The sequence below is a fragment of the Python bivittatus genome, unplaced genomic scaffold (genome assembly GCF_059951505.1).
Source record: "Python bivittatus isolate LINGU-HERP-01145 unplaced genomic scaffold, Pbiv_v1 ctg000200_np1212, whole genome shotgun sequence".
In the NCBI taxonomy this organism is placed as follows: Eukaryota; Metazoa; Chordata; class Lepidosauria; order Squamata; family Pythonidae; genus Python; species Python bivittatus.
Window position 1 is genome coordinate 8,312,387 of NW_028277040.1, and position 26,552 is coordinate 8,338,938.

The 26,552-nt window shown below is 38.9% G+C and overlaps 3 protein-coding genes across 4 annotated transcripts; 1 reads left to right on the top strand and 2 right to left on the bottom strand.

The window, feature by feature from the left end:
- Nucleotides 1–1,734: 1,734 nt before the first annotated feature.
- Nucleotides 1,735–10,328, bottom strand: MAIP1 (matrix AAA peptidase interacting protein 1). The gene is made up of 5 exons (XM_007432321.3): nucleotides 9,710–10,328; nucleotides 8,647–8,718; nucleotides 7,317–7,443; nucleotides 5,691–5,841; nucleotides 1,735–3,109 (listed from the first exon to the last, which is right to left on the bottom strand). Exons 1-5 carry the CDS (start codon nucleotides 10,070–10,072, stop codon nucleotides 3,031–3,033), a joined length of 792 nt encoding a protein of 263 aa, XP_007432383.2. The 5' UTR covers nucleotides 10,073–10,328; the 3' UTR covers nucleotides 1,735–3,030.
- A 57-nt stretch (nucleotides 10,329–10,385) lies between these two features.
- On the top strand, nucleotides 10,386–21,558 carry TYW5 (tRNA-yW synthesizing protein 5). Of its 2 annotated transcripts, none has more exons than XM_007432319.4 (8): nucleotides 10,386–10,519; nucleotides 11,493–11,647; nucleotides 13,004–13,073; nucleotides 13,236–13,280; nucleotides 14,186–14,323; nucleotides 14,824–14,911; nucleotides 16,594–16,710; nucleotides 18,884–21,558. In XM_007432319.4, exons 1-8 carry the CDS (start codon nucleotides 10,448–10,450, stop codon nucleotides 19,138–19,140), a joined length of 942 nt encoding a protein of 313 aa, XP_007432381.1. In that variant the 5' UTR covers nucleotides 10,386–10,447; the 3' UTR covers nucleotides 19,141–21,558. The 2 variants fall into 2 exon arrangements, with proteins under 2 accessions (XP_007432381.1, XP_087991797.1); XM_088135671.1 differs by lacking the exon at nucleotides 10,386–10,519 and adding an exon at nucleotides 10,635–10,655 and having other exon boundaries at nucleotides 18,884–21,536.
- Nucleotides 21,559–21,760: 202 nt separating this feature from the next.
- On the bottom strand, nucleotides 21,761–25,842 carry CUNH2orf69 (chromosome unknown C2orf69 homolog). Its single transcript, XM_007432320.4, has 2 exons — nucleotides 25,352–25,842; nucleotides 21,761–23,962 (listed from the first exon to the last, which is right to left on the bottom strand). Exons 1-2 carry the CDS (start codon nucleotides 25,688–25,690, stop codon nucleotides 23,138–23,140), a joined length of 1,164 nt encoding a protein of 387 aa, XP_007432382.1. The 5' UTR covers nucleotides 25,691–25,842; the 3' UTR covers nucleotides 21,761–23,137.
- Between the last annotated feature and the right edge of the window lie 710 nt (nucleotides 25,843–26,552).

Genomic DNA, 26,552 nt, shown 5'->3' on the forward strand with positions numbered 1-26,552 from the left:
TCTGGGAATGGTTTCAGACTGTTGGGCCTGAGGAAATGGACAGGGTCCTTAGGACTGTGAGCTCAGCCACCTCCTCTTTAGATCCATGCCTCCCCTGGCTTGTTAAAGCAGCCCAGGGGGTGTTGTGTGAGGGGGTTCTAGCAGTGATGAATTCTTCTTTGAGTGAGGGGGTTGTTCCTTTAAATCTTAAAGACGCCTTGGTGTGCCCCCTCCTCAAGAAGCCATAGATTGCTCCACTATGCTGGACAATTTTTGTCCAGTATCTAACCTCTCCTTTTTGGGGAAGGTAGTTGAGAAGGAGATTGTGCAGCAGCTTCCGAGGACCTTGAATGAAGCAGATTATCTGGATCCCTTTCAGTCGGGATTCAGACTTGTGTATGGGATGGAAATGGCATCGGTTACACTTTTGGATGATCTCTGGTAAGGGGGCATGGGGGTTTTGCACCCATCCTTGCCCTACGTGACCTCTCCGTGGCTTTCAATACCATCAACCATGGTGTCCTTTCTGGATCAGCTCAGAAGATTGGGGTGGGTGGCACTGTGTGGTGCTGGTTTGCTTCCTTTCTCTGGGGTCAATTCCAGTTGGTGGTGATCAGGGAGGAGAGATCCCACCCTTGGCCCCTATTATATGAGGTGCTGCAGGATTCGGTGCTCTCTGCCCTCCTAATTAACATCTACATGAGGCCGCTGGGTGAGCTCATCTGTCACCATGGGGCGAGATATCATCAGTATGCTGATGATACTCAATTATATATCTCTGCCCCTGGCGAATTAAGAGATGCTGTGAATGTCTTATTTCAGTGTCTGGACGCTGTGAGGGTCTGGATGGGGAACAATAGGCTTCAGCTGAACCCTGGCAGGACTATGTGGCTTTGGGACCTACCAGTTCTAGGACTATGCCATCTTTGGTGTTGGATGGGGTTGTATTGCCCCAGACAGAACTGGTGTGCAATCTGGGGATCCTCCTTGACTCACAACTCTTGCTTGAAGAGCAGGTGGCAGTCATGGCTAGGAGGGCCTTTGCATAGCTTCACGTTGTGCACCAGTTGCACCTGTTCCTAGATTGGGGGGGGGGCTCTGCTCACAGTCACTCATGCCCTAGTCACCTCCCATTTGGATTACTGTAATGCGCTCTACATGGGACTGCCCTTGAAGAGTATTCAGAAGCTTCAGCTGGTGCAGAATGCAGTGGTGCAGGCAGTTATGTGTGCCTCCACGAGCTGCATTGCTTGCCAGTTTGCTTCTGGGTCCAATTCAAGGTGCTGGTTTTAACTCTTAAAGCCCTTCATGGCATGGGGCTGGGTTATCTGAGGAACCACCTCTCCCCAATTATATCTGCAGATCTGGCAGAGAAGGCATGTTGTGAATCCCATTTGTTAGGGAACTACACTTGGAGTGTCCCAGGAGGCAGGGCTTCTCTGCTGTGGTGCCTGCCTCTGCTGTGGTGCCTCCCCCCCCCCTTCTGACAAAGTAAGGTTAGCTCCATCCCTGTTAATTTTCTGGAAGTCCCTCAAGACCTGGCTATATCAGGCCTGGGGGTCCCAGGGGACCAGTGAGATCTTGAGGTGGCTCCATTATTGTAGTTAACATCTAGTCTCTCTCGTGCCTTGTTTTTTAATTTTTTTTAAATAATGTCTGTTTTTTACATTTTGTTTTACCAATTGTTGTACAACGCCCAGTCACTTTTTGTGAGATGAGCAGCGATACAAATTTTATAAATATAAATTAAAAAAATGAATAGATTAAGATTGGCAGGCCTCTTATACCGTCACAATGGGGAAGCAATTGATGGCATCTGTTTCAGCTCTTTCTTTTGCAATAGTTTCATACCGTGTCTTTGCTATTAATGTTCCTCACTGATAAGAAATCATCTAGTGTGGTCTGACTGATCAAGAGGATCAGTATGTCTGGCTCATGGAAAGGAGCTCATAGCATCCAGGCACTATGCCCGACATTTACACAAGAAGTACAATGATCCCTGTGGAAGTAGCTAAGTGGGTGGCCAGTTTGGCTGCTCTGCTATCCTTTCACCATTAACTGAGGCATTCCTAGATATATTTTATTCAGTATCATGCTTTTCCAGTAAAATGCACAAGCATGAGCATTTGGGTCTTAAATCAAAACACCCTCAAAATCTTTTGCAATCCTAGAGAATCAATTCAAATCATCTTATGGTAAAGGGAGTTTCAATACATCATTTAAAATATATAAAAGGAGCAACACTTGCATTATTTGATTCTTTTTGCTTTCTTAGAACATTCATCTTGGGTATTTTAGCCACTTAACAGGTGTCAACCTATATATTTTATATGCGTAAAGAACTACATTCAAGCCCTGGCAGTGTCACAAAGAAATAGCAAAAGCTACCACACATTGAAATTAAGTTCACTATACCAATTTTGGATCTAAAAGTTGCTCATTGTTATTATAGTTTTGACTTTCATTACCAAATATACATGAAAAAAGCACTGAAGTAAAAACATTCATTACAAAACTTAATTCTGGTATAAATATGAAGTCTATTGAAACATCTTTACTTTCATTGTTGAATGATACAGATAATATGTGCATCGAAAAGTAAATTAAGTATTAATTCTAATGTTCTTGATCCTAAAATCAAGTACATTGATTTTGGCCATTAAGTAATTATACCAATGGAGTCAGGTAAAGTCTGATATTTGGAAGGTCACTTCTTTGCCTTTCTTATTTTTCAGAAAACACCCATTCTACTTTCTGAAGATGGTTGAAGAAAAAAGATGCAATGTTCAGTTATGAACTATTAACTATTAATTATCTTCTTCCAAAGCACACCAAGATCTTTATCACACCAACCTTACATGCTCCCCATTACACTGGTCCAAACCGCGCTTTCAAGTCTGATGGGAAAGACATTATTTATACACTTCAGAGAGATTGTGTTCAGGCAAAAAACACAACATTAGTCCACTCTGTACTGTGGCATACAAATCTTGAAATATTTGTCGATACGCCAAAATATTACTAGTATATGAAAGTCTCCATTCTGTGAACTTATTCCAATAGGTTTGGATGTTCAATCCATGTAATCATCCAGTCTGGTTTCACGCCCTGTGTAAATTCTCTTCGGAACCTTTAGAGAAAGCAAAACAAAACAATGAAGAGACAGTTGCATAAGCCAAGCAACAAACCTTTTGTTGAATGGTCTTAATAAAGCAGTTATTATGACTGCAATATTAATGTGGTGAACAAACTATAACACTAAAACTAGATTCAGATTTGGCTGCTAAATCCCACAGGTAGGGAACTGCAATCTGACTTAGATCGACAAAACAAGAAACATAGCACAAGATTTCAAGATCACCTTAATAGTTATATCTATGAATACTTTCATTACTAGATGAACTTACTGGAACACTAGAGAAATCTAGAGGTTCATGCAAGTCAATAATATCGTTATGGTTGAAGGCAGAACTCTGTGTTGAGCATACGAAGGAACTAGAAGCCCTTATGCTCTTCCACTAATTAATATCAGAATGTTTATGATACTGATGTAGGAAAAGGCTGTGGAATGGAGTCAACTAATTGTCCAAAGCACTTGTTCTTATTGTCAGCATTCCTAACTGATGCTTTTTATTCAGTACACCCCTTAAAATGAGGGGAAAAAAAAAAAGCAGAGATGACTAGATTAGAGAATGTTCATGTCATTCTGACATTTCTTTAGCGGCAGTACATATTTACATTGTCCTTCAAGAATCGTTCTCTGCCAGAGTTTCTATTAATCATTTAAACCAGTTAAGGGTTTCTGAACCAGCTGAGGGTTTATCTGTTTTGACTTTCTTTGATTATTGTTCTAAATACAATCTCTCATATTTTCAAAATTGTCTCTAAAACCATAAGAAAGCATAACTTGAAACTTTGATTTAAAAGAGGAATGCGAAATCTGGAACTAAGCATATGAATGCAAAGAAAAACACTAATTGTGATCAATATGAAAGTTTCCATGAGAATATTTTTAAAGTGAGAAGATTCTGGAGTTTTAGTGTTTTAGCTATACCCATAAGAAAATTGGTAGAGAAAATGGAGAGATGACATAGAGCCCTATTTTTTTTTCATTTTTCAATTCTTAGAACTGGAACTCTGTACAATCTTCTTACTGCTTAAGAGCAGTTCTCTCTAAACATCTGCTTTCATTTACAGCTAAAGAAAAAGCTACTCTAAACTGCCTTGCTAAAAACCATCCTCATATTAGGATTTATATGTGTATGAATGCTGCTCTGGCTTCTATCACACTCTTGAATAGGCATCCCAACCACATGTCCTCCAGATGTGTTGGACATTAATTCCCATAAATTATACCAAAAAAAAAAAAAAAAAAGTAAGAGGAATCCCCAAAAATATAATAACTAGAGCTGGTATAGCCTTACACCAATACAGTCCTTCAATATACAGGTAGTCCTTGCTTAATGACCACAATTGGGACCAGAATCTCGATTGTTGAGCGAATGCCCAGGTGACTGCTTCGCCCAATGACCACAATCTGGACACTCCTGGTTGTGGTTGTTAAGCGATCTCCCAGGTCATTAAGCAGATGGAGCAAAAGAGCTGCTGCTGAAGGATTTTAGCTCTGCGCAGAGCTGAAATCCTCCTCGCACACAGCTCTTTGAGAGCAAAAGGGCTGCCTGCTGGACTGTTTCAGCCCTATGTGGAGCTGAAATCCTCCCAGTAGGCAGCCCTTTCACTCCCAAATGTTCCTGCAGCTTGCTGAGGGTTTTCCCCTCCTCTCCGTGTATGGAGGGGAAATCCTTCATGGGGCTGTAGGAACGGAGCTCAAAACCTGAAGATTTCAGTTCCATTCCTGCTGCTCCACAAAGGATTTCAGCTCCTCTCCATCCCCTCCACTTGCTACCTTCCCTGCCAGCTTCCCCTTTGACTTTCTGGGGAAGCCAGCAGAGAAGATTGCAAATGGCAATCACATGATTATGGGGCACCTGGGAACCCATTGTAAATGCGAGCTGGTTGCCAAGTGCCTGAAATGAGGTCACGTGACCACAGGGAGGGAGCAACATTTTATGATGGCCAAAAGTTTCCTTTCCGAGGCTGTTGTAACTTTGAATGGTTGTTAAACGACTGGTCGTAAGTTGAGGACTACCTGTACTCATTTATTTTTTTCCTCTAGTGAATGGGAAAATGTGGAAAAGGTGTTCTGCACTTTGCAATTTGCTTATCAGACAATCAACTGATTCCAGTCCTGTTTCCCCTTTATAAGCTGATTATAAACCTTTGCCTTTTTGAAAGACCAACTTAATAATAGCTATTACTGGCTTCCTAGACCATTTCATTCATACTGTACTGCTTATGCTCCCTATTTCTCCACAACAAAGCTCAGAGCAGCTAACAAAACTTCAGCTTTTTCATCCTTGTGCTTGCTTATTACATGAACTAAGGAGAGAAATAAATAACTTGTCCAAGACTTACCAAGACAAGATTTTCTAAATAAGCTGTTGTCTGAGAAGCAATGTTAGTCTTCCAATAAATTCAGTATTTTTTCTTGGTTAGTCTATGTTACAGGCAGGCATATTGCTCAAGATGCAGCAACATCACTTATATGATACACCACAGGAGCTACCCTTGTTTAAAATACACTGATTCACTTGAAGTTTCACCATATGCAGAGAATAAAATCACAGGTAGAAAATCAATGACTGGCTTACTCATAATTTGCTAATAAGAGTCGTCTTGTTTTTGGTGTGTTTTCACCTCTAAGCGCAATCCGGAATACTTTGGCTCCTTCTGGAGTCTTGTCAGGGATGTCAGCACTACTCAGATACCAGAAGGACATCAGGATACTAACAAACTTTCTTCCTGTTTGCAGGGTGATATAGATTTTGAAATAGAGAAAGACATCTTACAACATATGGAGAGACACAACAGGACACATGGCACTCTCTTTCTCTCTCTCACACACAAACAACTGTTTGAAAAAACTACTTGTGAAGATAGCAGTGGAATCAGCCAAAGCCTCTTTCAGAGGAAAAATATTACCCCTGCTCAGTTCCTCCATTTTTAAAAATTGTCTTTCAAAGCATGAATTGCCATATACTTGGTTCATGTATCAGACTAATCCAAAATTTACTTATCCAGAGTTTGCTGAATACATAACAATTAGCTGGGTTCATACGACATAACAACTGAAATGTAGACCAACCATATTATGGCTTAACATAATGTAGAAAACCAGCCAGAGTTCCTTTCTTTGTTTTTCACATGTGACTCTTCAGCCATAACTGACCCATAGCTGAGCTTTGAATTATTGCAGCCAATCAGTTTCAGCTACCAGAGAACCTGTTAACTGCTCCCACATTCACCACAGGAAAGATGGCTCTCCTGTATCTTCCTGTCTTTCTCTTCCCAGCAAGAAGCTAGGAAGTAGTATAGCCACAAATCAGTGGTCTTACAAACTTCTCATCCTAAGACCAGCACAACATAATTTTATGTAGGTTTGCAGATACCAAGTGGGAAAATTCATGGCTCAGGTATGAATTAGAGTCATTATTTGTTTCTAATATTTGTCATTCAAGTTATTAATTTGACTTAAAAGGAAAATTAGGAAAGCTGTTTGTCCTACTGGCCATCCCTGAGGAGAGAGATTAGCTGTGGTAAGATTTTTTTAAAAAAATATTGAGTTTCTCATTATACTAGATCAAATCCCGTATTGATTACTTGGAGTATAGTTACTGGTCAAAAGTATCAAAGGCCTTTCTTACCAACCTCTGAATGAATGTTAGGAATGTATTCAGCTAGTAAACCATGGATCTTCCTAAAGGGCCAAGCAAACTGATTGAGCTACTAGAGAACATGTTGACATAAAGTCCATTCCATATAACAGGTTGCATTGTTTTAGAATAGCAGTTCTCAAATATTTTGGTCTCAGGACCCCTCTACATTCTTAAAAACGATTGAGGACCCTAAAGAGCTTTGGTTTGTGTGGGTTATACCTATCAATAGTTGCTGTATTAGAAATTAAAACTAAGAAATTTAAAACTATTTATTTATTTGACTTCACAGATCCCCTAAAAGGGTCTTGGGAACCCCCAGGGGTCCCTAGACCACACTTTGAGAATTGCTGTTTTAAAAAAGCTACTTGATTTTACTTTGGGCTGAAAGAATACAGGCAGAATGAAATTTATACAAAAACAGACACAAATCAAAGTAGCAGACAAGTGTTCAACATGTAACACTAATTAAATGGAAAGAAAAGAAATTTTAAGCACTATTTAAAAAGGCTGAAGAATGCTTCTGTGTTTTGTAAGGGGTTCTGAAATGGAATGGAGGCATACCGTTGTCATCATAGTAAATGCCAACATCTCCTGTTGCTGTGAACATAATTTCATCCATCTCAGCAGCCAGGGCTTTTCTGTGGTTTTCAGAGAGCGAAGAGAGCTTCTCCCTTAGCATCTGAATCATCTGGGTTGGAAGGGGAATTGTTAACATTAGTGCCTACTAGTCCCCTTATACCAATTCATTTAATCAGATGTGTAATGGTTATGTAAGATAGTTATGGAGAACTACAGTATGCTGCCAGTCCTTGCTGTCACTTCAAAAGTCAAGTATTTTTTAAACATCTCAATAGTCTTGCTTCAGATAATTAATAGATAAGTCTAGTTGTTGTTGATCTCCTTTGTGCATATTCTGAGACTCCCACTTAATGTTGAAACTAGTAATTTGGGAAGGGAAGGGAAGGAAGGAGTTCTGAGCACATCAGTGGGAGATAACGTCTTTCAATGAGTGGCTGTTGGTAGAGATTACTTACTAATGAAGGAAATAGTCTTCTATAGGCACCTTTAAAGGTACCCTTCTTAGAACTCTTACATGATTTATTAGACTTAGTCTTCCCAATGAAAGTCTTTCAAAGATGATGCTCTGGAAAACCCTGACTCCAGTAAGATCTGCTGAGGGTTCCACCACTAAGAGAATGTGATCTTCATGGATTTCATCCTGAGCTTTCTCAGTCATGCCCACACCTTTTTGGAAAACCTAATCCTTGGATATTCAGACCATCCCTTCTTTACTAAATTTTATTATATTAAAACAGTAAGCAGTTCAGAGTTTCTGGAAATGAAGTGGCATGAAAGTTGTAATAATAAATTATTTAATTAAGTCCTACTTCTAGAAATGACATCACAGCTGAAGTAGCTAAAGTGTGAGAAAACCCAAGTTAGAATAAAGGGAAGAAACAGTTATTGTGGTTAAATTACAAAGAAACACTAATGGGAAGACAGAACTTGGTTCTTGCTCTTTTTAGAAAGTCAAATGTGAGTTGTCAGTTTCTGGGAATAAAAAGTTGTCAGTTTAGACGCTATTTGCTTATCCTAGTTTAGGAACAGAATATAAATATAACCCAAACTGTTTCTTCCACTTTTAATTAACTTAGGGCAGCATTCTCCATTCTCATGCTCTCCAAATACATTGAACTTCAGTGCTTAAAACTTCTAGCAACATGGCCAAATTCATACTGTAAACTATAGGAGTTGAAATCCAACACATCTGGGAGCACCATATTGGGGAAGGCTGGCTTATGCTGTCCTCTGCAATAAAAAAAAAATTCAGATCAAGGAACAGTGAGAAGAATCTTATTTTTTGCATATGAGGGATATTAAATATTTTTACCTCTTTTGATACAAGCTCTTCCAATACATCATATTTACACTGAGAGATTAGCTTTGAAACAAGAGTAAAGGCCTAGAAAACACAGAAAAAAATTAAATTATTAAGACTCCTACAATTAAGCACAAGTTTATAGCTCAACTACATTAATGTGTTTATAGTGAAAACTTTCTCTCTAGTCTTTCAGTTGATGTACAGTATTCTCAACTTCAAATGTAGAATCCGTTAAAGTTGCAGGTTAAAGTGACCAGAATACAGTGTAATGTTGTCTTTGTGCATATTTAAAAAGTAAATAATTTAGGTTCAATTGATGCAAAATACAGGAGGGCAGGACATTGTGGTTTTATTAAGCTAAACACTGATGCAGCAGAAAGAAGACAACAGAAGAGTTTTCAGGCAACTGGGAAGTTGCAGTTAGAACTCTTTTTTCCCCCTAAGCTTGTCAAAAAACAGAATAACTATTACAGTATCTCCAACAAAGGGAAAAAGAGATCCTTCAGGGTCCTACTAGATTACTTCTCTCAAGATGTTGCTGGCCTAGCAGCACTTTTAGCTAGCTCCAGACAAGCTTTCCTTTTATTCGACTTCTGTTACTGTTTCCTTGTTGAAACTGCATTTTACCTTGTTTTACTTTCTCTTATTTTTTAAAATGAATATTTATTATTTATATCTTATATTTTTATAAGATTTATATTTTCTAATATTGTTGTGTACATACATATACATTAAGATATAATATTGTGTGTATATATATGTAGACATAGGTATATTATTTATATCAGATCTTAATATTTTTACCCATTTTATTAATTTAAACTCCCGACCTACTGGATCAGAGCGAAGCTGTCCTGTAATGCCAACCAACGCCTTCCAGCCCATAAGCAGGGCAAGAGGACAAGAGCCCTCCGCTACGGTGTGCCACGGTCATAAACACCACCTTGTTAAGCAGCCACTGCTAAACCAACCCAAAAGCTTTCCTCTGGAGCTGTGTTGAAACATAACAAAAACGAAAGAACAGCCAGGCTTCCCCCCCCACTTTTCTTTTATAGCAACCCAAACGACTCACGTGCTTCGCCCCCTGCGTGAACTCGTGAATGCTGAAGTCGCGGTCGAAATAGGTGCGGATGAGGAAGAAAAAGAGGCGAGTACGGAGCCATCTCAATGGGTTGGGGAACCCCAAGAACACCGTCCGCTCCTCCGACTTGGAGTCGCCGTCGCTGCTATAAAAGCGCGCGGGGGGCAGCGGCGGAGCGGTGCCGCGGCCAGAGGCGGGCAGCGGGAGCCCGGCTCCGCCGCGCTGCGCCGCTAAGGCGCAGGAGCCTCGCGGGAGGACGGGGAGCCCCCGCGGCTGCCTGCAGCGGCAGCAGCAGCGCCTGCAGAGAATCCCTCTGGGCAGCCTCATTATTCCCCGCCTCGGCGCTCCCGTCATGCCGCGGCGGCGGAAGAGACGCGGGGGATCGGCAGGCGGGGAGCGGGATCCCCTTTCGCCGGAAGAGCTGCCTCTGCAGCCCAGAAGGAGGGCGGCTGGTGCGCCGCCTCTCGGGGAGGGCCCCCGGCCTGCAGCTGTTGGGGGGGCTGCTCTCCTGGCGCCGCGTGGGGGGAGGTGCCGTCCCGTCGCCGCTCCCTTGAGGTGGAGCAGGAGCGAGACCCTCCTCACGCCCCATCCGGCGGCGTTGGACGCCTGCAGGGGCCGCCCGGGGGCGGGTCCCACTGGTTGGCGAGGCCTCGTGGCCAGCGGAGGGAAATCACCGCCGGACCCAAAGGAGGAAGTGAGTAGGCGTCGGCTTGCTTTTGAGCAGGGATCATGGAGACGCAGCGAGTGCTGCAGTACATCGGGGTCACTCGGCAGCGCTTTTTGCAGGACATCTATCCCCTGGTGGGTGAAACTCGGAGGCTCAAACGCTGTCTTTCGGATCGTTTGTAAACAACGTGGCAAAGACATGTAGGATAATTGGTTTAGTGGCGAAGGGGCTGGTCTAGAAACCAGGAGACTCTGAGTTCTGGGCCTGGTCGTAAGTCGAGGACTATTTTTCGTTACATCAAGTTTGTTTCTTAATAAATTAATATAACCTGTATGCATTTTTTTAAACAGTCAATTCTGTTTCGCCTTTAATACTTAGACTTGCTGCTAAGTTCTTCCAATACTTTGTTTGCTGTCTCTTTATTAGATGTATTGAAAAACAAACCTAATTAGAGTATTGATTTGAATTAACAAGGTTCAGCTGGACTGTAGCCTTAGATACATTTATTTAGAAGTTACAATCTTGGGGACTTGCTTCAAAGTAGTTGTGCTAAGAATTAGGTTGCATATAGCTCTGTAAACTGTAGACTAATCCAGTACTGTATTGTAGGTTGTTCATTATTGCTTATCCTGTCATTAGAATAAGGATGAGTATGATGTATTTCACTAAAGCATGCTCTGATAGAAAAATAATAAAAGTTACAAATATAGATGAAGTTCATTTTAATGGTTACACAATCAATATCTTAGTGGAAGATTCATTTAATTAAAATACTTATGTAAGAATAGGTATGTAATTTTATTTATTAGCTTGTTGTTTGGTTTCTCATAACTACTGGTAAGGTTTGGATGGTCAGTAGTATAAGATAGTTCATAGGCTTTTGTTTGTTTCTAACCATGATATAAACTGATGACATGTGCATTTTGAAGTAACAGCACAAGCTCCAGCCTTTTGGATTTGCATCATGATGTTACATGAAATCCTAAAGGATGGAGTTTTCATCACAACGCATGTTTTATCACTTGCCCTCTTCCCATGAGTGCCTTGAAAAAATAGCAAAATGCCAGCATGTTGTGCAGTAACTTTTTTTTTTTTTTTCATTCTCAGAGAAAGCCTGCAGTACTGAAAGGAATAGATCTGGGCCCTTGTATGACCAAATGGACAGTAGATTACCTCTGTCAAGCATCAGGGAATAAAGAAGTAAAGATTCATGTTTCCACTGTGCCACAGATGAACTTCCTTAGTAAGAACTTTGTATATAGGTATTCTGTTCCAAGCTTTACTCTGTTTCTGTAAGTGGGAACTCGTAGCACCCCAGATGTTGCTGTTCTGGTTAGACGTAGACTGCTGTCACATGCCATGCTTAGCTCAAAACAAACTACAGATGTGTCATTTGGGAAGAGGAACAAGCAGCTCTAGAACTATTTGCATTAAGAAGGCTTCTGGCTTGGTTTAGCCTTTCCCAATGTAGATAATACAGATTTCTGTACTGTCAATCCATTTACACATTTTCACAATGGCTGATTTGCAGGGTTTGTGTGTGTGTGAACTGTTGAAACTTTTTTTCTAAGACTTAATTTTTACATTCTCCCACCTGCCTCTTACACAAGCTTACTTGTTTTCCCATGGCAGTGAATAATTGTGCTGCCTTAACTAATGAACCAGAAAGGGTGGTGTAATCCCCAATGTTCAGTTCATCCAATTATTATTTGTCTATGAAATTCCTACACTATTTTCTATGGCTCTCTTTTTCATGCCTCATTCGGTCACCCATTCCAAGTACAACAGGTTCACAGTGTACTCTAACTTACAGTTTGGACTTATCCACATAAAGAATATGAAAGCAGTTCTGCATACTACTACAAATGTGAATGAAAATCACAAGATGATTTTGGATCAAGTATTTGCAATTGTATTGAAATTGGTGGGAGTAATAGCCAGTGTCTGTATGAGAAAGTCCTTGGAAATAAAGTAATCAGTTTCAATGTGAAATATATTTTGCTGAGATTACTGTGACAATTTTCTGACATGAGGGGAGAGGGGATCCAACTGTCTCTCCACATCTTTAGGAGCACTTCTTCAGTGCAGTTCCTTCTAGGAGTTTCCCGCTATTGAGATGGGGGAGGGAAAATGATTTTCCCTAGTTCCTGATTCCCTCTGCAGCCCCCAGCATCACCACCTGCATTTTTCTGGAGGTCCACCAGTCTTCTGGAATACATTTTGGGAGGCATGTAGGGCAGGAGACAGGAGGAGGAATTGTTGAAGATTCTATTCCTAATTCTGCCAATGGAAATGCTTCACTAGAATTAGAAGCCCTTAGTTGACTAGAAGGATTGAACCTATTTATATGGCAGTCAGCACAAATTTACCAATAATTGACCCATGGTAAATAATTTTCAAGCCTATCCTAAGTCTGTTTCTGGAAGTCAGTTTTATTGATATCAGTGGAATTTAAATTCTAGTAAGAATATTAGGGTATCAACCTTAAACAACTGTTCCTAATTGTATTTTTTCTTTCTTCATTCAATCAAAGTAAATGTTTTGAGGTAATTATTGTTAAAAGTCAGTCCCATCTATGTAAAACATTTTGATAATCTTATTTTTATTTTGAATTTCAGAACATTGCCTTTTGATGTATTTGTAAAGAGAGCAGCTGAAATCAAACATTCAGATTATTTTCTTTCTGAGGTAATGTATTTACTTACTAATACTTTAGCTGAGCTGATTTTTTTTTTGTTGTTTAGGTTCTTTTTCAGTTATGAGATTACATGGAACTTGACAAGCTAAATCAATTAAATACTCATGTACTTATTCAGTGCAATTTATTTTCCACATGTTTGTATTTTTAAGGATGAAAAGTATTATTTACGATCACTGGGAGAAGACCCCCGGAAGGTGAGTATATGGTATAAGATAAATGCTCATCTTAAAAATGTTAGTTCTCCTCTGAGAGCTATGCTAGATAACCCTTATATAAGTTCTGTCCTTAGCTTATGCTTTTTTACTATGTCCATTTAAAATAGAGGGAATGGAGGATCATAAAGCTGATAGAGAGAAGCATTGGCTGGTTCTTTTGAAGAGATTTGGAGAAGGTGATATCACTGTTAATTCCTGGGACAGACAAGGAAATGGATGCTCTTGCAAAAAGAGTTTTATTCTATCCTGCAACTCCCTGACTAGTGGTTTGGAGAGAGATTTGAAAAACAGTGTTAAACTGTACTGTTCATAGAGGTTCTGAGCCAAATGTTTCCTTTGTTTCCCCTTGTTAACTTCAGCAATTCTATACTAAAACTGTTCCTAACATATTCATACCTTTTCTGTTCCTTTGCTGAAACAAACTCCCAATTTCTTTAGATCTGGAACCAAAAGTAGGATTTGAAGTGTAATATAGCGATACTTATATGTATCACATTATGCCTTATTTGAACTCTCTCAATCCAAGTATGAATAAACCTGATGGATGGCCTGGAAACTTGGCTTGTTCTAAATGCCTTATTGACAGCCCGAGATAATCAACATCTCTTGAATGGAAGAGATTTTGCAATTCACAGGGGAGGAAATCTTAGCAGACCTACAACTATGGGCTAAGGTCTTCTGTCTTTCTGCAACATCCTAATAATGCTTTTCCTCTTCCGGAGGTTTTCAGTATAATTGGATTCCTACATCACACTAAGCCATAGTATCATTGGTTTACTTTTGGCTTCATGTGCTATATGAACCCAACTATTATGATTTCTAAATGCTGTTTTATGGGTTAGCATAATTTGCAACTCCAGCCAAGATAAATATTTTTGTTTCAGGATATTGCAGATTTGAGAAATCAGTTTCCTTTATTGGCAGATGACATTCAAATCCCAGAATACTTTGAAAAGGAGCAGTTCTTCTCCACTGTCTTCCGCATAAGTTCAGAAGGTCTACAGCTTTGGACACATTATGATGTAAATAATATATTCCTAAATATTTATTAATGAAGAGTATGCTAAGCTCATTTTGACCTTTATGAGAAGAGGATTTTGTGTTGTTTTCTTGAAGAATATTTAAAAGGAACACTCTAGGTGTTAGACTACGTCAGGACTTTCAGACTTCTTTTTCTAAATCAAGATTACATATGTATCTATATACATGTGTGTGTGTGTGTTTATATCTTTACAGAGGTAAAGATATAAAGACAGACAATGAGAGATGGTTATTTTACTCTTATAATATGAAAAATTGTCTTAATTTAATGTGCATGCATTTTCTTTTATTAACAGAGAATCTCCTATTCACATAGGAAAAGGGCAAGAGAGTGAAGGTTCATGATCTGACATGGTTTTCAGAGTCATTGTAAATGACTATTACTGCTAATTTGATAGCTCTAATTTATTATAGCTGCAACAGTATTGAAATTCTTATCTGGTCACACACTCAGTAATACTTATTGTTTCCACATTTGTAGGTAATGGATAACTTCTTAATTCAGGTGACAGGAAAGAAACGAATTGTACTGTTCAGCCCCCGTGATGCACCATATTTATATTTATCAGGTGTGTTTGTGTATGCTACCTAGTTTAAAAGCAGATACCTTACTACATAAGGACTGAAGAACACTCCTGGTACATGAGATCACATTTCCATTAGTTGTAGTGTTTCAGTTCCCACTTTGGTTGCTCAGATATCTTTAGGATGCCCTTGGACAATTTCTCTCCTGTTCTTTGATCCAAAGTGACAGACAAACTCAGTTTTGTACTGCTTTTGAAACCTGGATCATATTTAGTAGTAGTCACTAGACTGTCTTTCATACATTTGGCATAAACCCTTTTTACAATCACCTCATCTATAACATTTACCTTACATTGTATACAATGGGTTTTTTTTTTTGTCTCCAGTGTATTGTTAATAACATTGGATAATCCCAAATTCTGTTGTTGAATATAAATACATTCTATTTTGTCTGCTGTGCCTGTTTTTTTTAGAAACCTTTATTGAGACTTCCCTTAATCTGTTTGTCATTTTTCCTCATGTGGAAACTTTAAAGTTCTTTCATAATCTTGGTTATCCTTTTGTCTTCCAGCATAACCTTGATTTTTGACCAGGATACATACATCGTAAATTTGTACACAGACATTCCATTACTGGAACTTTTACTTTTAGTCCCTTTCCTATAATCTTGGGCATGTAATTTGCCTTTCTTATAGCTCCAACATCACCTTAAGATCATCTTCTTGATTAAGCACAGTCTCATTGTGACTACATAACAATTAATAAAATAAAATATTAAACATTAAAACTGCAGGACATTTTTCATAATCTATGTGGGTTTTCTATCATCCTGAATAACATAAGTGTCATTGATCATGTCACTACTCATTCCTAGCACCAGATATGATATGAAAAATAATAGCCCCAATACATTCTTGGGTAGAATCTTATTTTCCAGTATTGTAAAACCGTTCATTTTATCCTTATTGCTCACTTTAATAGATTATTGACCTGTGAAGTTAGCTGCCTTGTAATTTCCTGGATGCCATTTGAAAAATAGCATTGCTGATTTATTGTGGTGTATAATATTCTTTTTAAATAAAGCCATCCTGTGGTGTTGCCTATAACCTTTAAATAAACACAAAATAAAAAGGAAAAATGAAGCAAATGAAACAAATGAAACAAAACACAGCCCTTTTCACCCACTAAACTAGCTAACTAGAGTAGGCAGTTGCTAATGAGATGCAAATTGCTAAAGATCAGTTGACAGTTGCTCTGGACTATCTGCATTCTAGATGAGACTGAAGAGCAGACTTGTTGTTTGCTTATATATGTGGTTTATTTCCAAACTTGATAATCACTGAATAAAGAAGAGCTATTGTGGGATGAAATAGTATGGTTAATGCCTGTGAACAATTAAACACTAGTGTTTCTGAGATTACAGGGAAAGAATATCCCATTTGGTTTAATAAAGACTTACACTTAAATTGCACCATACTGTAGTTAAATTTGATGTAGTAGCATTTGATAGCTTGAAAGAGTACAGAAATGGAAAAACATTGTTTTGGCAGCCCAATACCCAATTCGAGACACATAGTATTTTATGTGTGTATATACACTCATTCAAGCAGTTTTTTTCTCTTGCATGTCTCCCAAATGGGAGGCCTAAATATTATGCTGGTAGCTTTAAAACTAATCCAGTTTAGTAGAAGCATTGTCATTGATTGTTCATTGAAATCTTCATTAGGCACAAAATCAGAGGTGCTAGATGTGGATAAACCAGACATGAAGAAATACCCTCTCTTTATTAAGGCCAGACGTTATGAATGTCAGCTGGAAGCAGGAGATGTCTTATTCATTCCTGGTAAGAAAACACAACAAATTCAGCTATTTTCTTTCTTGTTTTAAAGGACTGTAGGAAGGCTGTCTACTCTGCATAACCAAATACTTAATGGGGTCCACATTAATTTAAGACCAAGCTCTAACTAATAAAACCTCTAATATTTAACGGTATCATAGGTTGTGGTTTTTTTTAAATAAGTGAAAAAACTAAAAAAAATGAATGTGTCTTTAAATGCTGAACAGTCTTAGCACAAAATTATGTTACCTTAGTCTTTATCTAGTGCAAAATTAACTGATGGTGTCTATAACAAACAAATTAATTCTGACATGTGTAAGAAAAAGCAGTAGAAATTGGGAAAAGACAGGCAATACTGACATATTAAACGATTACAACAAATTTAGCCCATGAATCTGATTACATTTATGGGACTGCATTACTATTTTAAAAATGAATGTAGTAACATAATTAATATATGTCCTAGTCAATGTTAATATACTCCATTTATTTTAGGAATATGATCCCCTGCTTGTAACATTCTATGCAGGATGAGGGTGAGACTCTACTTGGCTTGTGTCATAATCCAATATAAGATTAAATGTCAAAGAGGGGACATTTAATCTTATATAGCCAACCAAGATACAATTGGGAGGTGATTCAAATCAGGGGAAGCATCCCTTTGGGCCCTGGCAGAGAGAGGAGTAAAAGCAGCTTTTATATGGATAGGCTGAACCATACCCTCATTCTTAGTTACACTGTTCTGGACCCTGTAAGAGGAAAGCTGTGTTAGTCTATGGTAGCCAAAATCATGAGCCGAAAAGTGTATATCTTTTAACAAAACGTTAGTCTGAAAAGACGCCACCAGACTCCTCATTTTTTACTCTGCACATTTAAATTCCTGTCAGACCCATTACATGATTGAGCTAGATCCAAAGGAGACTGCAAGTTTATCACATCCATTTTATATATTAAAATCTTCCAGATAATGTAAGAATTTGGGTTTCTTCCAAACCTACATGGCTGTTCCTTCATCTGAAGCTATTTTTAGCAACTTGGCTTGGGTACTAAGTATACCAGCTGGATTGGTCCGTGGTCCTTTGGAGAGCAGATGTAATCTCTTCTTTATCAAATTTAGATTTAATCAAATGAGTTGATTACTGTAGTTCAGAGGAATGCTGTTTGAATTAGAATAAAGTGCCTCATACATAAAAAGTAACAGTTCATACTAGCTCTCTGCTCATTTGAAAGCTCTTGGCATAACCACCATTGACAGGTCAATTTTTAGTTCTTTCAAGGAATCAATATATGACCAGGTTGGACACTAACTAGATCTGCACATCTAGTACAGCTAATGACAGCATTTGTAGTTGCTAGATGTCTGCTCCTTAGAGGTATAAGTCTCCTCAAACCTCAAAAGTGGTAAGCGTACATGAGGCAGGAAATAAAGAGGGAAAGCAAACACAATGTTAGGGGTAGATTCTTGAAGCTGTATTCTGGATGCCACTTGAATCTAAATTAGTTGTTCCTTTAGGTGAAATGGGATAGTGATGATTTTCATGGATTACAGGTAGTCCCCAGTTTAAGAATAAGTTCTGTTCCTAAAGCCTGTCCTTAAGTTGATTTGTATGTAAGCTGGAACAGTATTATTGCATAACACTGTATAAATAGTATTGTGTAATTAACTTGAACATTGTGTATTTAATTCAAATTTCGCTACAGTAGGCTCTGTTCTTAACTATGGGTCGTCTGTAAACTAGGCATTCTTATCCCGGGGACTACCTGTACCCTTACTTTCTCTGCCTCTCTTCCCAATTGTTTTTAACTATAAGGGACTTTCAGAACAGTTTGGCATGTGCAGCTGAAGAATCAGCAAAACTGGCTTCAACTTCCATTGACTGGAATGCCTGGTTAGTACAGGGGGTCTTCCACCAGCTATAACTCACTACTTCAAATTTCTTATGTTTGTAGAACAGTGGTCCAAATTTAACCTAAAGGACCTATAGTCCCAAGTATATCTTAAGAAAAATCTTCCAATCTTCAATTTACAGAAACATATGTACACAAGACTGAACGATCTTGCTTTCTTTGCCAAGCTGTCACTGCAAAACAATTACTCTTGGAAACTGGAAATCAAAGAATCTTTCAGTAAATATTGTAGTATGTGTAAAATATGTTTTAAGACTTTCTCTCCTCTCAGCTTTGTGGTTCCATAATGTGACTTCTGAGGAATTTGGAGTTGGAGTCAATGTTTTCTGGAAGCAGCTTCCTTCTGAATGCTATGATAAAACAGACCCCTATGGAAACAAAGATCTCACTGCAGCCTCAAGAGCAATACAGATTTTGGATAGAGCACTGAAAACCCTGGAAGAACTTCCTGAGGAATACAGAGACTTCTATGGTCGGAGAATGGTATTACGCATCCAAGAAAAAACTTATAGCAGTAATTATGAATAAAGAACATTTTTGAATACTAACAGTTGTTCTTACAAACATGCATTAAAATGTCTCTTGTGAACCAATGAATAGGGTGGCCACTAGTATATATACCATTTAAGCCAGAGAACACAAGCCATTTTTGAAAACATACTGCTAAAATGTCAGTATTGTTTATGAACAGAATGTAAGGGGATGCTAAGGAGATATAAACCATAGGATTATACATCAATCTGGATTTGAAGGAGTGATGTGCACACCTAACGCTATTGGCACATCCTTTAATTAAATGTGTTTTCCAAGAAGCCCAGAAAAGACATAATTTTTAAGGAGTTGCAGACAGGTCTATTGAGTTTGGAGTTAACAAACTGTGAAGGTGGTATAACAATCTCTTCAGTGCTTATTTTTTAATTTACTCTGTAGTTATACCTTGAACAGGTGTAAAAAACTTCACATAAGAAACTTTTCTTATAGAAATGGCAGGATATGGTTTTGACTAGTTTGCAGCATACTGCTTTTCAGCAGAGTACATATTTAAGTTGTCTGCAAAGAGTTGTGCTGTTATCTGAAACTTTCACGTAAATATGTAACAATCTAATGAATAAAAAGTATGTAATATTGGCTGTGCAAAACATTTCATAATAGTCACTGTTAATTGGTCTGTGTCCAGATCAAAATATACTTGTTTGGTCTGGGAAGAGACCTAGAACTTGTGTGTTCCAGATGTGTTTCATGATGAGTAGAGAGAGAGAAGCAAGGCCATTGGTGGCAGCGCATGGCAACTAAGGAGAGATAGGAAAAAGGTGGCACTGGGAAGATTAAGGATAGGGACAAGTGTATCAATCAATTGGATACAGCACTTTAATACAAGGGAATATTTATTTTTGTTTGTTTGAATTATAGAGCTGGCCATCTTACACAGCAGATGGGAACTTTCCCTTAGCCACTGCCCTTGAATTTAAGTATGGCATATCCAGCCAAACTGCCTGCCCCTTTGTGATTCTTCCTGGTGCCTAGCACTTGAACTCAAGGTTGATGGCTGTATGGAGAGTATGAAAGGAAGGATGAAAGAAAGGATCACAGATAATGTGGAGGAGGGGGCAGAGGGGCAAACACACTATATGTATTATGTCAGGAAAACACATCTATTTCAAACACATCCCTAACCTTAACTGCTTTTTATCCAAAGGGATGCTGGGGAAACGTTTTATTATGGAGGTTTGGAGACATATTGATTATAACCAAACATATTCTATCTAGATAGTCTTTTCTAAAATCTGAACTGTAAAGATGTGCCAAGTATCAATACAACCTAGGCTACTGACTGGAAGAAAAATGTGCAACCATAAAAGTTACTTATTTCTTCACACTTAGCTAGAAAAATAATTTAGAGTTTAAAAATAGATGCTTACTCTAAATTACTTGACCTCAAAGATTAGTACTGAACAATGTACACTTTGCAGTTTAACAAATATCAAAACATTTTATTGAACTGAATACTTTTTTTAAAAAAAGTTAATCTGTCTTTGATACTATACTACTTTCATTTTTCTTATCCAATAGTCTTCCAATTCTCTGTAGAAACCAGAGTAACTAGCTTAGTTCCATTCAGGAAAATTATTTAAACATCTACTGTAAGAACAACAAAATGGTTATTCATAAAACCAGCTTTGAAAGGTAAGCAAGAGTTTGTCATACTGAAAACATTTATTGGCACAGAAAATTTATACTATGACACAGTTAATGAGCTGTATTGAAGGCATGCAATATACTATTCCCCTCATTTCAGTCCCAAATCTTTCTCAGTCCCCAAGAACAAATTTGGGAAACAGGGAAGAACTTTACTGCTAGATGTGATTCCATCAGTAAATAGACATAATGTCCTAGGTGCAGATGGAATAAAATTATTTTTCTCCAGAATACTGTAAGACTCACCTACTCTGCTGGCATCTTCTAACTTCTGTTGTGAAGCGATATGTCAATAGTACTTATTAAAAGCTGGATATTTTGGTTGTAGACTACTAATTTTGGGATGACTGAATTACCAGCAGTTCATTATTTTTTAAAGCGTGGACTAAAAAGTAAAAACCTTGCTTAAAAATGTATCTCAAAGTGCAACAAAAAAATCTGACTGGAATGTGTGAAAAGCAAAAATGCCTGCATTTTGGCCTTACCTAACACCTTGGCTTTCCCACTTACTTCTATGTGTACATCCCTTTGTAAAATACTCCTGAAGCGAGGTGATTAAATAAAGGGTCAGTGTACAACACCTCAAGTGCCCAGAGTGAATGATTGGATCAGGACAAATGTCCATTTCACATTCATACTGATGTATCAAACTTGCATCCTCTCTGTACAGAAGATGAGATAGCATCCAAGCCTATGCTAAAGGACTATTGCTAACAAAACACGACTTTCTTTTCCTCACAGCTCTCGTGACACTCAAATCTGCTTCAGAGGGTTTATAGACACTAGAGGAGCAAAAATGGCTTCCATGATGCAAGCTTACCATTAAATTCCACCCATTATAACTATTATAGTAGTTCTATAACTTACTCATGCTCAAAAACTGTAGCCTACACAATGGATAGTAAGCAGGCAGTGCTTGCACTCTTGCAAATAAGGATCTCCATTTGTATTGATTCTCCCACCTTAACTTTCTGTCCCACTTAAAATAATTACTCTTGAAAGGTGCCTCCTTGCAAAACACAGGATGGAATGATGGTATGGAGAATTGAGAGGGATATTCAGTGAAAATTAGATTATCAAACTCTTTTCTGTTAAAGCAAAAAATTGGACACAGCCTGTGATTCTTAACAAAGAAAGTAAAAAGGCTTTCTAGCAATTGTTCTAGTTTTCTATCTCAACAATATTAATTTTGTTCATTAAAGTTTTAAAGAATCCTATTGTGTTACAATTCCTTTGAAATTCAGCTGAATTCTGTATCTTCCAAATTCCATTTTCAGATAGTGTTCTGGTTTGTAGTTAAGTTCCAAACAATGTATAAAAATGCTGATCAATTGCACTGCTGCCTTAGCAACTGCTTTAAATTAATTTTTAACTACAGAAACACCAAAATGGTTTACACTGTAGTGATCCTTCTCTCACAGAATTGCTGTTTTATAGAGAATGCTACTTAATGTTCCTATTACAAATAATGAATAACTGTATTATGACCATTACTAAAATAGATGTACTACCATTTTTCCAAAATGTATAGTATTAGCATCATGTAGATACATGGGTTGATGTTCAGCAAAGTAACGATCACAGTTGTTATAAAAGTTCTAACAGTCTCAAGATATAAAAGCTCAAAACTGTATTAAGAGTTAGTCAAGCTTCACCATTAATATGGAATGTTGAACCAGAGTGAGATTATACATTTTTGGTCTCACACACAAAAAGATGTTTAATACTCTTTCAATCCCCCCCAGAAATAAAATAAACACATTTGTAGATGCTTGCAATGGTTAGAAACTGCAGGGCACCTCTGATACAACAGTATAGTAGTTATTCACCTTATTCCCAAGGTTAATATATACTCATTGCAATAAAGATAAATAGTGTCAAAATAACCATTGTACTGCATTGCTAGTGCTAAAGTACTAAATAATGTTTAGAATAGCTTTGATATTCTAATTACTATCCCATCTAATTATTCAAAAACACTTAAAACTTCAATTTCATCTAATTAGAACAATTTGAAGATGCTGTTTTTATACCTGGACTTGAAAGTTTTAGTCATTATGATTCTAACTAAATAAACTTTCCCTCTAACATTAATCTGAATTAGTTTTTGTTTTGCTCTGAAACTGGTGTTCCTCAGGAATAGTACTGCCTTGTTCAGATCAAAAGCTGGAGCTTCCTGGTGACTTCAGTTACAAGCAGTAGGCTCTAATCAACATTCATCTTAGAAAGCATATATTGTATTTCCTCTTCCAAGTGTTAAGAAAACATATTCTTAAACTTGAAGTTTAAGATCTATTTTGCAACTACAGTATACTGGTATATTAAAATGTCAAAATACTTCATGCACTTTGAAGTGATTGTCCAAAGAAGGTGCTTCATCAGCAAAATGAAGCTGGCTATTTATATTTGCACCAAACTCTTCAAGAAGTTGTACAAATCTCTTGTGCTCTTTTCCAATCCATGTTCTCATTGTATCAAATACCTGATATGGTGTGACATGAGCATTAACTGAAATTCCAGTCTGTGAAAAATCATTCAGCACATGAGGGTAGGTTACCCAAGTATTACTTCCTCCAGAATGACCACCATCCAACCAGTACATAGCTCTTATATTTTGTATAAAAGCATCTATATCCTTGTCCTTTTTTGCTTCTTTCAGTTCATGAAGTAATTGATTCAAGACAACACAGCCTTTACTGAATCCTATTAATGTGAATGAAGCTCCACCAATAGCAGAAGGCTCATTAAAGCTCATAGTAGAATTGCTAAAATATTCACAGTGTCTCTCTGCTGCTGGGCAACCGTTACTAGTAGCAACAGTAGGTAATTCACAAACTGCTTTTGCATCATCGCTGAAATCATACATGCTTCTCTGAGACAGCAAAAATTTTTGAGCAAGTTTAAATGCATTAATTAGCAGGGCATGAAGGTGTCTGAAGGCTCCAAAGTCAGTACTATGTTCAGGTGCTCCAAACAAATTGCTTGCCACAAAATTGTCATAGCAGCTAAACTTGTGCAAATGCATACGGGAACATTTTATAATCCAAATGTAACTGCCTGGAAAACGATGACCAAGAATAATTGCAACATTTTCTAAGCACCATTGTTTCCACTGGAAGTTCTCTGGATGGCAAGCCATAATTTCATGATAGTTCTGAAATGAAATAGATAAAGAATCACTATTTTATAAGAAACTTAGGAAAAATGCAGGTCACATGCACTTATAAAACAAGCACTTATTAACAGAGTAGAAAGAACATATATTTGTTCCTAATAAAACTACAGGAACGCATGCATTTGAAAAGAATACAGCTCCCCGTTCAAGATATTCCAGCCAACTGTAACTTATCTGATTTTCCTGAATATTTTAAACGCCATCAATCCCTTTAAAGCTAAAATGACTTAGGATATGTTCCAACAGTGCTTGAATTTGTTACAAAGTACTCTGGAGTTTGGGTGGATATACAGCATCCCTGCCTCAACACCGACTTAAAAAGTGGGGACAAATACCCTCTATTTCAATTTTCATCTTAGGAAGCGGAAATTCTCATTAATTTCTCTACAATGATTGATATGAAGATTCTTAGACCTTCCATTATGTCTTAGCCTTTTCTGAACTAGGTTTTGCCTACTCTTGATTTCAGTTGACTTAATTAAGCCTGATTAATTTTGCTGAGCTGTAACTATGGTAGCTGTATGGTCTTTTTTCCTGCCACCCGTTTACACACAGAGAAAATCCCACAACCAGCACAGGGATAAGAGCCTCACTCCTTTTACCATGGAACAAGAACAAATAAAGGACACCATGGGAAAGCTCTTTTGGTCCATAAATGACACTAACAACCTAGAGGATCAGTCAAGATCCCTGGTGCTTACAGCTCTACTTCTATTTATGTAAGATTTGCATAAGATATCTATGGACTCCATTAAAAAAACCCAAATAAACCCTAAGATATGCATCCAATATATATCTTAAGATTTTCACTTTCAGGAGCATCTACAGAGGTATATCTATAAAGCTGTGGAATGGTAGAAAACGATAAAAAAAAAAAGTGCCAGTCATGGCCTAAAAAAGAGGCCATGGCTTCTTCTGATGACACCCCCCGATTTAACACCGGGCAATTCATTCATGAATTCCTCTCCCTTTGGAGCTTTGAATTTCCATTCCAAATTCTGAATTTTACCCACTAAAGCACAAGTCACGCTGCAACAGGGAAGTCCTAGGGAGCAACCCCGCGTCTGTCTACCCAAAAGCAGCTCCCTCCCGTTGCATTTCCTGGGTCGCCTTACTCCTCCGCATCTTTGCTCAGAATCGGGACTGCGGCGTTCACGGCTCAGGCACCCCCATCGCCGTTCTCCGAGCCCTGCTTTACTCCACCCATGCTCTGCGTCCGCACGCCCCGCTGAACCACAAACTAGCCAGCCACACGGGCTGGAGTCACCCACCCCGCGAGCCCAGGATGCGGCGGACTCCCCTGCGTCGCGTTTGCTCGCGTGCTTTGCACGTCCGAAGAAAAGCCGCTCGCGGGCGCCCGCCTCCTACCTGCACGTCCCCCGGGAAGTAAAGGACGTGATGCTGAGACGGCTCCGGCGCCGGGGCAGAGAGGGGCAGGTGCAGCAGCACGTCATTGGCTTTGAAGGGCTCGGCGCCTGGCACCTCCGACAGCCGCAGCAGCTTCGGTCGGGGCGAGGAAGTCGAGGGCAGAGAGAAGGCGCTGCCTCCGCTGCCTCCTTCTTCAGAGCCCGTCCTGCCGCTGCCCGAGGGCCCCGACAGGTAGGCAGCCGGACTGCCACGGAGGCTCATAGTCCGCGTCAGGCAGAGGAAAACGGAGCCGAGAAGTCCCCTCACGACCGAGGCGGCAGGTAGACAACACCTGCTCATGGAGGCTCTAACGTTCTGCCCCCCGCGCGCTCAGCCAGGCCCCCAAGGTCTCCCTCGGCCCAAACAAACCCGCCAACCAATCGACGGGCCCGGCCTGCCCACACCTCCGAGGCGGCGTACGGACGAGTGCGCACGCGCCTTTGGGCGGCGAGAGGCGGGGCTTTCCCTGGCGGAGAGGCGGCAAGAGAGTTCTGATTGGTCGGTCCGACTCGCTTCTGCTGGTTGGCTGCAAGGAGGAGAGCGGGAAACTGAAAAAGAAAAGGCGGAGCTTGAAGAGAGGCAGAGTGTTACTAACGGAGGAGCGTGGGTGAAAATGTTTCAATAGGTCATTATAGTATAAATGTGATTGATTAATGCCTTCCTTACCATAAAGCAGGGTTCTCCAAAGTGGTCAATATTGTTATTGTTTTATTATTTGTAGTACTATTAGTTAAAGTAAGTATGAAATAATTTTCATATGGGGGTTGATGAACAATCCAAAACTTAATGAAGGGGTGGATGAGTGAAAGAGTTTAGGGGCCCCTCCTATAAAGGTATAAGAATCATACTTGCTAATGAAATTTGTAATTGTCACTCACTTTTATAAGTGATAGATTATTTTTCATTTTGCCACTCAGATCCTTCAAATACTAACCTGGTTCACACATTTTATCAAGCCATGGTTGATTCATTTTTTTCAATGATGGCTTCCTAAATTACAATGGTTGTGTTCACCTAACACTCAAGTCAAACAGATTATATTGTGGCTGGCTTTGTAACAAATTTGTAGCCTGGTGTGTTATTCATAATGTTTATGATTCATTGTGTTGTATGAGCTTAACAAATTGAGTTTATTCAGGAAACTAAGATTAAGTAAACCAAT

Bases quoted from the DNA above. Each gene is read 5' to 3' on its own strand.
- MAIP1 (XM_007432321.3), bottom strand. From the start codon at position 10,072: ATGACGGGAGCGCCGAGGCGGGGAATAATGAGGCTGCCCAGAGGGATT. The intron at 7,444-8,646 runs GTAAAAATATTT...CTTCCAACCCAG, and splicing joins AAGAGCTTGTATCAAAAGAG to ATGATTCAGATGCTAAGGGA. The intron at 5,842-7,316 runs GTATGCCTCCAT...CCCTGCAAACAG, and splicing joins CATTTACTATGATGACAACG to GAAGAAAGTTTGTTAGTATC.
- TYW5 (XM_007432319.4), top strand. From the start codon at position 10,448: ATGGAGACGCAGCGAGTGCTGCAGTACATCGGGGTCACTCGGCAGCGC. The intron at 11,648-13,003 runs GTATTCTGTTCC...TTTGAATTTCAG, and splicing joins AGTAAGAACTTTGTATATAG to AACATTGCCTTTTGATGTAT. The intron at 16,711-18,883 runs GTAAGAAAACAC...CTCTCCTCTCAG, and splicing joins AGATGTCTTATTCATTCCTG to CTTTGTGGTTCCATAATGTG.
- CUNH2orf69 (XM_007432320.4), bottom strand. From the start codon at position 25,690: ATGAGCAGGTGTTGTCTACCTGCCGCCTCGGTCGTGAGGGGACTTCTC. The intron at 23,963-25,351 runs GTAGGAGGCGGG...ATTTCATTTCAG, and splicing joins ACTTCCCGGGGGACGTGCAG to AACTATCATGAAATTATGGC.